Genomic DNA, 10,701 nt, shown 5'->3' on the forward strand with positions numbered 1-10,701 from the left:
ACTCCCCAAGCAGCCTCAACGGCTGGTGCTGTGCCGATCTGAAGCCAGGAGCCAGGAACCTCCTCCAGGTCTCCCACACGGGTGCAGGGTCCCAAAGCTTTGGGCCGTCCTCGACCGCTTTCCCAGGCTACAAGCAGAGAGCTGGATGGGAAGTGGAGCTGCCGGGATTAGAACCAGCGCCCATATGGGATCCCGGGGTGTTCAAGGCGAGGACTTTAGCTGCTAGGCCACCTCGCTGGGCCCATATCACTGACTTTTTTTAAAAAAAGGCATAAATAGTTTGAACATCAAAGTAGAGCAGAGAGAGCACAATCTGTAGAAGACTATTCGTAAGGCCTCAGTCCCAGTCCAGGAATTACCGTGTGCCCAGTGAAGCCCAGTCTAGGGACTGCCAACAAGGGCCCAGTGAGCTCAGTACTTCTCGGCAGCCGTGATTCCTCCTTCTCTCACAGCCCTGCCCCTGGATCCAAATGTCTACAAGTGATAGTCTGTGCCCGCCTTAGTGTTGCACATTAGAAGTGTTTGGAAGACATGGGTTTTTAGTTTCACGGATCTAAATGAAGGGTCCTCAGTTGCAGAGGGAAATTGGCTTTGGAACGATGTTGTAATGAAATGAGGATTTTGGAGACTTTGGAAATGCCCATGTTGACTCAATACTAGATAATGAACTATTGTGCTATGTTGAAAATCTTCCCAATGATCGCACTTAGTCATTGCCTTATATAATATGCATTCCCTACCACCACCGTGTGAAGGAGAAATGTGACATGTTGCTAAGAAATACAGTGTGACAAGTATGATGAGAAACTGGTTTCAACTTTACTTTCTGAAAGGGAGTACTTTGTGGTTTCACTTCTCTCTGTCTCTCTCTGATCTCTTTGATTGCTTACTTTGATGGCATATCTGCCATGGAGCTCCTATAAATAGGAGCTGGACTTTCATCAGCCCTTGAGAATAGTAATTCAACAGATTACATATCATTCACTGACAAGTTTGGAAGCAGATGGAGCTGGTAAAGCCTTTGAATGAAACTACCCAGCAATGTAATTGCAGCCTTTTGCAAAATCTGAATGAGCAAGCTAGGCCATAGCCAGAAGTCAAGACTGGTAGAAACTGGGGCAAGAAATGTATATTGTTGCATCTCCATAGGATCAATGCCAGAGAGTGATTTTTTTAAGTTTGATAATAGGTACACATTTATTTCTGTAAGACACTGCTATGAGCTGAGAATGGCAACTATGTTCCTTTACATTTCTGCTGGCAATTTGTAAGAGATCAAACTTCCCATATTCCTGTTGGCATTTAGTACTTTCGTTAAACATATGCCTACTTATTTATATTCTAAGTTTCAATTATTGTTCTCAAGTTACTTATGTTTTCTGTATATTTTGCATGATTATTTGCAATTATTCTCCTTAGTGAAATGTTTGTCCATGTCTTCTCCCTGTTCTCCAGTAAGCTTTCCTTTGAAAAGTTCAGTCTGATGGCTCTTTATATATCCTACATGCAAGATTGTAAGTTTTGTCCATAGTTTCTACACTCTACAAGAGCTTCTTTTTCTTTTGATCTGACTGTTCATTTAGACAGTTTTGAAACACACCAAGTCATACTTAATTGTATAGACAACTACAATGAGTTTGAAGATAATTCCTAACTCCTTGAAACCATTGGCATAGTCCATGCTAGAACTCTGTCACGTCCAAGGTTCCTCTAACCACTCATTGCTTGTTTCTTTACTAATTTCCAACAGAAACACTTAGCCTATGATCTACCCTCTTAGCACTCACTCAACTGTAGAGATGCGTGTTAACTGGCCAAAGTGTGATAGACAGCAGGTCTCCAGAAGTTGCAGACCTTGTGTAATGGAAACACGACAGCGTTTAACTCATTGCGCCCTCCTCTCCCCTTTTCTGCCGTCCGTCTGCCCCACCACACCACGTCCCTGGCAGCCACGCATCCACTCTCAGCTTTTTGAGTTTGACATTGAGAAACGAGGTGGCATTTGTTTTGTGTGTGGCTTATTTTACGCATGTTGCTGCAGCGGCAACAATCTTTTTGAAAGCTGAATGATATCCTACTGGATGTATGCTTATACCATATTTATCTATTCATCTAGACATGGGTAGTTAGATTTGTTCTATTGTGAAAAATTCTTCTGTGAGCATCAATTGATACCTCTTTGAGAATTCTAAATTCTACTTTCTTAAAAGAACAGTAGTAATGCTAATGGGTACTTAGTATTATAGTATTTTTGAAGAACTTACAATCTGCTTATAATATGATTATAATAATTTACATTCCCCTCAACAGAGCATAAAATTTCTCTTTTTCTCTGTCTCCCATTGGAAGCGTGTTATCGTTAAATATTGGTATAGCTATTATTAGGTGAAAGATGATGTCTCCTTGTGGTTTTGATTTGAATTTTCTAACAATTCCTGGTTTTAAACATTTTTTTGTATGGTCACTATCCATTTGTGTGTCTATTTAGCCAGTTGCTGATAAGAATATATTAACCGTGGTCGACATTGTGGCATTGAAGATAAAGCCACCACTGTGATACTGGCTTCACATAGGCACCCGTTTTTGTTCAAGCTGCTTCGCTATGCATCAAGCTCTCTGCTGATGGCCTGTGGGAGCAGCAGAAGATGGCCCGGGGTCTTGGGTCCTGTCCCCACACGAGACGGCTGGATGCAGCCCCCGGCTCTTGGCCTTAACCCGATCTTTTTTCAGCCACTGCTGCCATCCAGGGAGTGCACCACCAGATGGAAGAGCTTTCTTCTTGCTCTCTGCCCCTCTCTCCCTATTAACTCTGATGTTCAAGTAAAAACTAAGTATGTCTTTCTTTTAAAAATGATATTAACATAATAGAAACTTCCTCTGATGAAGATATTAATATACCACTTGTAAATATTAATATCAAAACTACCTGCAATCATTATATAAGCCAAGCCATGCCACGCCAAAATTTTTTAAAAAGCAAGCCTTTTGTTTGTTTGTTTGTTTTGCTTTTTGTTTGTTTTATTGGAATGCCAGGATATTTTGAGGGGGTTTGTTTATTTGTTTGTTCTAACTCTAACAAGCCATATATTAACAATTGAAGAGTAGAACAGTCTTAGGCAGTTGAGCAGAGAAATCCCCAATAACGTTGCAAGCGAAGAATAACTGAAGTCGACATCCTAGCTAGTGAGGTCTAGGAAAAGCCAAGTCGGAGTCTGACCAGTAAGGTGCAGGCTGAGCAACTACAGGCCAGCTGACTTCCTCATGTCTGTTCAAAACTTTCTGCAGTAGTCATTCTCTGTCTGAGCTAATTTTAGGGCCCCTGAGCGACCCTGATGGTCAGTGGAAGAGAGGATGGGGAGCCAAAGCTGGAACTAAGTAAGGACCAGAGAAAGCTGCTCTCCTGAGTGCAGAGGGAAATTTACAATTCTTTTATCTCTGAGGACCACCTGGGGAATGCCAGGATATTTATAACAGAATCAAGGAGGTACTAGTACATTCTTCAATAAGAGCATTGTTTATGTGTGTATATAAAAGAATAAAATATAACATATATGTAAAAAAGAAAAAATATAAAAATCATATAAAATCTATGATTAATTGTGAAAATGTTTCTTTATTTTAGTACTGTGTGAACCAAACCTGCATTAAAGTTCCTCTGCTGGGATATATCTGCAATGCCACTACAAAATGCAAAGGCAATGGAGTAAGTCAATTACTGTGGTTCTGAATTCCATGTCGCTCTGACAGACAATTCAGAGCAACCATGCACGCTATTGAAGGCATGTGTGGGAGTGTTCTGTTCCTTTCAAAATGATAACACTGATGTCCAGCTCCCTGAGAAAATGCAAATCAGCTGAGTTAGTGCAACCACCATTAAGTGAGTTGAACTAATCGTTTCTCGGCCTTTGGGTTTAGATCAAGAGTGTGAACATCCCATAATATTAAGTGTTCCCAATGTCTGAGGTAAAGTGATATGCTTACTTTTAAAATATTGCATTGACTGTTTTACTTTTTTGAATGTTTTACTTCTATCTCAAATGTGTTTTTCTCCCTCACATACCTAAACATTAAAATTATGGCTATAGGATGTTTTCCAGAATATAGGGCTTGGTGGCATGGCCTAGTGGCTAAAGTCCTCGCCTTGAACGCGCCAAGATCCCATATGCATGCCGGTTCGAATCCTGGCAGCTCCATTTCTCATCCAGCTCCCTGCTTGTGGCCTGGAAAAGCAGTCGAGGACGGCCCAAAGCTTTGGGACCCTGCACCCGCGCGGGAGACCCGGGGGAGGTTCCTGACTCCCGGCTTCGGATCGGCCGTTGAGGTCACTTGGAGAATGAATCACCGGATGGAAGATCTTCCTCTCTGTCTCTCCTCTGTATATCTGACTTTGTAATAAAAATAGATACATCTTTTCAAAAATGTGTTTATTTGAATGACAAAGACATGACCGGATACAGAAAGAGAGCTCCATTCACTGGCTGACTGCTCACACGCCTAAAATGAGCAGTGCTGTGGGTGACCGCAGCCTGGTGATTTGAGCCACTGTTGCTGCATGTCCTGGTTTGCCTTTGCAGGATTCTATAGTCAGGAGCTGGAGTGGGGGCAACTGCTTCAGGCACTTTGATTCTCAAGCACTCTAGATCATTCAGCCACTCTGATTCTAGATCATTCTAGATAATTCAGGCATTAATTCTAGATAATTCAGGTACTCTGATTCTAAACCAGTAGCTTAGTCACTAGGCCGAAGTCTCTGTTCTTTTTTTTTATTACTACTTTCATTTTGTATTTGAGAAAAGTACTCAATTTAAAAAAAGAAATACAAATTGGCACTTAATGCTGGCAAACACCGGATAGGGATTAGATTAATAAAGTATCCAAGTCTATCAGTAGCTATTTCATCACAATAATCTGTGTAGAAATTGGAAGATAATGGGGAGGGAAGGAGAGAGAAATGGGCATTGTGGTGCAGTGGATCAAGTCTCTGATTGGAGTGTTCGTATCCTATAGCCGGGGTCCTATCCTGCCTCTGTTCCCATTGCAGCTTCCTCCGCCCACACCTCCTGGAAGGGAGCAGAGGATGGCTCAGCTGCCTGGGTTTGTTTCTAAGAACAAAATTAGAAGTGCGTGCATGTCAAAATAGTGATAGCAACTGCTTCCAAAATGAATGAATTGATATTTGTGAAAAACATGATACACTCACTTCTGCGAATATAAAGGCCATAACTTTATTAAATCTTACTGTTAAAGAACTGAGTTAAGAAAAGTGTTTATTAAAAAGAGCAAAGAGGCTAGACATAGATTTTTGTGGGTGGTGATTTTATTCCTTGACTTTCTTTTCTTATATTACATATACATATGAATTCTAGGGAAAAAGTAGCTATTCTTTAAAATTCAGGTATGTGTATCAGATGTAATGATTTGCTATGTTTACACGATTTTATATTTTTCTGTTTCAGATTTGTAATAATTTTGGAAATTGTCAATGCTTTCCTGGCTACAGGCCTCCAAACTGTGAAGTCCAGATTGGTTCACTAGGGGGCAGTGTTGATGATGGAAATGTTCTTCGGGCTGGTGAGAAGCAATTAAGTGTGGGGTGTGTGTGTGTGTGTGTGTGTGTGTGTGTGTGTGTGTGTGTGTGTGTGATTTTGGAAAGGTTTTTATTTGCATAAGCTGAGCATTTGACATATCTCATGATGCACATCTCTCTTGGAACTAATTCAGGAGGTGTTCCTCTGAGCCTACTTTTCCATGATTTCCTGCGTAATCCCCAAGTCCGCTTGAAAGATGCATTTAGTTGCTGCCCCCAGTTTGTTGCAATGAGCTTTCTTCACTGAGACATCCAAATTTAATCGGCTTATTTAAATGACCTGATGTAAATACCATTTTTGTTAAGTTTCAATAAAAGCCACAGAATTTAAGTTAGAACATAATGTAGAGGCGAATACAAACTGTGGGAGCAATGCGCACTTTAACTAGTTAGCAATTCTGTAAGTGCTTGAAAAGTAACTGTAGGGTGTCATGCTCATTCCGAATAAGCCCTGAAGAAATGGGGCAAAATGTAATACATTCACCAGAAAACAGCAGTGAGTCCATCAGTGAGTGGAGGCACCATCACCCACTACACCTAAACTCAGTCGTTCACGGACCTCCTCTAGCAAGATGGTCCCAGGGTGTGCTCACATGTCTGAAGGTCCGTCTTATCCACAGTCTCAGACGTGGTTTATCTGAGTCTCAGTGAATATAAATCGCTTGCAGAACAACAGCCTGAACCCCAAGAACCTGAGGTTGACAATGAAAGGAAAGGTACTTACGTTTCTGTGTAGTATCATTATTTGTAAGCACCAATGAGCAAGGCCCAAAGACTAACTGCAGTAAGTATGTGTGGAAGAATGATTACAGGTAACGTAAAAAAAGCTGGAAATTCAAGTAATTAGAAGGAATGTTGCAAACAGTGACTGGAATGTGGAGGTAGTATGGCCTTGCCAATGTCTTGGCTCCACAAGTCTGATTTCTAGAATAGTAATAACAGCAACAATAATAATATAGTAAACTTTAATTGTATATTATCTTACTATATAATATAATTTTATTTGTTATATTTTAGGTACATTTATTATAAGTTTATTTTTCTATTATTATATATTTTATATATAATTATTTTATAACCATAAGAATCATTATTATTTCGCATTGTTTAAAGCAAGAATTTCACAAGATGGAGCAAGCAAGAAGTCAGTGATTTTTTTTTAACAGATAGAGGTTCAGTTTTTTGTGGGGGGAATTCATGTGACAGTTTCATGAGAAATTCTAACTTGCTAGGGATGTCACAGATTAGTAGTCCTTCCTTTACAGCTAGTTCAGGTGAAAGAAAGAATTCATGGGACTGGCAATAGGTGCAGTGGGTACACCAGCCATCTGTAACACCAGCTTCCCGTGTAAGCGTTGCTTTGTGTCTCACCTGCTGCACTTTCCATTCCAGCTCCCCTCTAACGGCCTGGGAAAAGCAGCAGAGGATGGCCCAGGTACTGGGTCCTCTTCCCAGCTTCTGGCTGCCTTCGAGTCCAGCCCTGGCTGTTGTGGCCATCTAGACAATCAATCAGATCTTCTTCCTGTCTTTGTCTCTACCTCATTCTTTATAAATCTGATTTCCGAACGAATAAGTAAATCTCTCTTTTAAAAATAACCCTGGCAATAGTAGAATTGTTCTCCATGAGATCAGAGAACTAAGAACAACTTGAGGAAACAATACTATTTTACACACATAATGTCTGAAATTGATGTTCTTTGAAACATAGATAATGAAAATAAATAGCACTAAAAAGGTGTTGATGATATTTGTCATTAGGAAAGACCACGCTCCTTGATAAAAACAGGAACACATGAAAATGAAATGCTGATTTCTGAGTTAATTTCAGCTGTTCTTGTCCATAGGTAATGGAGATCTAGGTGGGTAGCAGAAGAGAGAGTGTATAGAAAGTTACTTGAAAAAAAAAAAAGTCTTTAGATTTCCTCAATGAAGTGAAAAAGCAAAACATTTAATCTAAAAAATTTATGTGAACCTCAGGAACACATTTACACCTAAGATAAATTAAGTTGTTGAAAGCTAGCAAAAATATTTTAAAAATGTAAGCTTTTCCCGTTAACACTTCTAGTATCTGGCAACATGAAGAAGGAACTCAACAAGCCTTTTTCCCCCAGAAAGCAACTAACAAGTAGACAGTGAAAACAAGCCCCAGCTCTACTCCGGAGGTCAACCCAAGACACTCAGGTTCAATGACCAAGAAAGTCGGTCTGTTTTTCCCTTCCCTGACACTGAGTCAATTTCTGTAGCCCCAAAATAGGACAGCTCAGCTGACAGAAGGCAGTAGACGCAAGTCATTGCTTGTGCTGCCACCACTTCAGGCGACAGGGCTTCCATCCACTGCACTGACAGTTCTGTTTTCCAGACGGCGTGAAGAATGAACAGCTTTACGAGACTGGGGAGCTGTCACCTTTGTGGGCATCTGGGGAATAGTCCCCTCTGACACCACAATGCGAGTCCTCGCTCTCAGGATCACGTGGAACATCAGTAGACTGTGTCATAACGGCTTAGGATGTACCGTAAAGAACCGAAACTGTACAATGTAAATCTAAGAACAAAACAGGACTGAAGTAGAAAACAGTTAACAGAAGATGACTGTAAACCTCCAAAGTTAAGAGATTAAATAAAACTCTCACCAGTGATATAAGCGTTCAGAAGTCTCAGGAGAAAAAGTCTTCATTAGATAAAAATGAAATACTGCCTATTAAAAGCGGTGGAATCCATCAAAAGCAGCATTTAGAAAGGAATACCATCAAAATATTTTGTAACATCTGAAGTCGTTAACTTTCATAGAAAAGACAATCAGAGCATGGTGTGATAGTTCAGCAGCTGAAGTCCTCACTTTGAACCCACCATGATCCCACATGGGCGCCAGTTCTAATCCCAGTGGCCCTGCTTCCCATCCAGCTCCCTGCTTGTGGCCTGGGAAAGCAGTCGAGGACGGCCCAAAGCCTTGGGAACCTGCACCCATGTGAGAGATCCAGAAGAAGCTCCTGGTTCCTGGCTTTGGATCAGCTCATCTCCAGCCATTGTGGCTGCTTGGGGAGTGAATCATCGGACGGAAGATCTTCCTCTCTGTCTCTCCTCCTCTCTATATGTCTACCTTCCCAATAAAAATATATAAAATCTTAAGAAGATCAAATTAATCTAAATTAAATCTAGAAAGAGAACAGAAGAAGAAGAGCAAGAATGAAATGGGATCTCAGTGTAAGGATATCCCTGGATTTTAGACACCTCATCTGATTCATGTCACCTATCAGAGTACTTAAGTTCAATTCTGAGCTACATACAGTTCCAGAATCCCAGGATACTCATTCTGGGAGACAGCGGCGATGGATAATACAACTTAACTCACCGCACAGTGAAAACAGACCATCTTAGTAAGCATGTGTGTTAAGTTACCTACAGAAAAAAGCACATTTATACCCCTGATTCACACTCTGTAGAGTCATCATTATAATGTGGATGTCCTAGCATGTTTTTGCTGCAGTGGTAGCATTTTTCTATTTCACTGTTGTACTAGAGGTGTGAGTGATGTCCTCATGACCAGTACAGCAATCCAATATTCTTTGTCCATGAACTTCTTACGCCACACGTCGCCTGTTTAGCATCCTTTCATTTCAATTTGAAGATCTCTTCCAAGCATCTTTCATAACACAGCATTAATGATGACAAATTTCCTCCACTCTGGTTTGGCTGAGGAAGTCTGGGCAAAGTAATTCGTTAGCTGATCATCTCCTATTGCATGCACAAATCAAATCCAAATGGATAAGAGGCAGATAAACGAGACCCGAATCTATGAAATGCCCAGATGAGCACAGGAGGAAAACTTGACGATGTGATTTTGGCAATGGTTTCATGGGAAATGACATTAAAAGCAAAGGAAACAAAAAAACTAATAAATAAATAAGACTGCATAAATTACAGAACTTCATTCTTTTTATAAGCTGAAAGATATTCCATTGTGTACATCATAATAGAGGCTATCAATCCCTCTTCTGGGAACATACTGGAAGAAATCTAAACAGAATGTTGAATGGTACTAGCACTTCTCTCTTCACCGTAGTCCCCTTCACAATTGCTGCAATGTGGGAAAGCCTTAAACACCCCTTGACAATAAATGTATGGAAAAAAGGTGATCTGTGCATAGAGTGGAATGCTCTTAAGTCTTGGAAAAAAAGACTAGGATTCTATCACATGTAAGGGCACATGGAATTTTTACGCCCTGTGCCAAGTGAAATAAGCCTATTACAAAAAGGAAATGGATGCGTGGTTGCACTCACACGAGATGCATAAAATAGTGAAATTCACAAAACCCAAGAGTGATTTGGTGATTTAGCATTAGCATACAGAAACTGTTAGTGAAGAATAAACTCAAAAGATGCGCTGTATAATAATATATATAAATAATGTGTTGTCTGCATAGCAAATATCTATTATAAATAATAGTATAGTTAGAATCAGTAATAATGTGTACTTCAAACTTTAAGGAAACATAACTCAATCATTGTTCTTATCAGGCAAAAGAAAACTACTTCATCAAAAATAGTGAGACTTTAACGTCTTAAGCATGTATAACCATGCATGATTAAAATAAGAAAAACAAGTGTTTTTCAATATCTGCTGAGTCCGGCTTGATGCCCGGTGTGTTCCATTTCCAGATGTTTTTCCAGAACGCCACAGAACGAGTCACAGCAACTGGATTGTACTGAGTTTCTACATTATTCTGCCATTTTTCATCATTTTCACCATCATGATCATTAAGAGAAGTGAAATGAAAAAAGCCTGCAGTGAAGAGAAGGCAGAAGAGGAAGGGTAAGTGTAACTACAGCCGATACTTTGTATTACATTTTAATCACTTCCCAGTGTCCTAAGTTCATACTTAGATTATATAACATTTATGATACATATTCAAAAATGTGCAGTAAATATTGTAAATGTCACTCTGACAATTTTGGTTTTTAATAGTTGACTATCAGTATGTTGGGCCAATAAAAAAAAAAATGCTGTAATCTAGAACCTTCCCTGAAAAGCATTTACACACTTCCGGGGACTTAAAGAGGAAGGCGTGTGATGCCCCATTCTAGGGATCCCTTCTATTTGGGTCTTCATTAGCGTAT

The 10,701-nt window shown here is 40.1% G+C and overlaps 1 protein-coding gene across 1 annotated transcript in view; it reads left to right on the top strand.

Moving 5' to 3' along the window:
• Positions 1-10,400, top strand: part of ADAM18 (ADAM metallopeptidase domain 18) — a 58,946-nt gene extending 48,546 nt beyond the window's left edge. Inside the window, exons 17-19 of the mRNA XM_040994236.1 lie at positions 3,623-3,703; positions 5,457-5,599; positions 10,265-10,400. Of these exons, the coding sequence (XP_040850170.1) occupies positions 3,623-3,703; positions 5,457-5,599; positions 10,265-10,400 (360 nt within the window). The remainder of the gene's footprint in view (positions 1-3,622; positions 3,704-5,456; positions 5,600-10,264) is intronic.
• The last annotated feature ends 301 nt before the right edge of the window (positions 10,401-10,701 follow it).

The sequence above is a fragment of the Ochotona curzoniae genome, unplaced genomic scaffold (genome assembly GCF_017591425.1).
Source record: "Ochotona curzoniae isolate NIBS_2020 unplaced genomic scaffold, NIBS_Ocur_1.0 contig_899, whole genome shotgun sequence".
NCBI lineage: Eukaryota > Metazoa > Chordata > Mammalia > Lagomorpha > Ochotonidae > Ochotona > Ochotona curzoniae.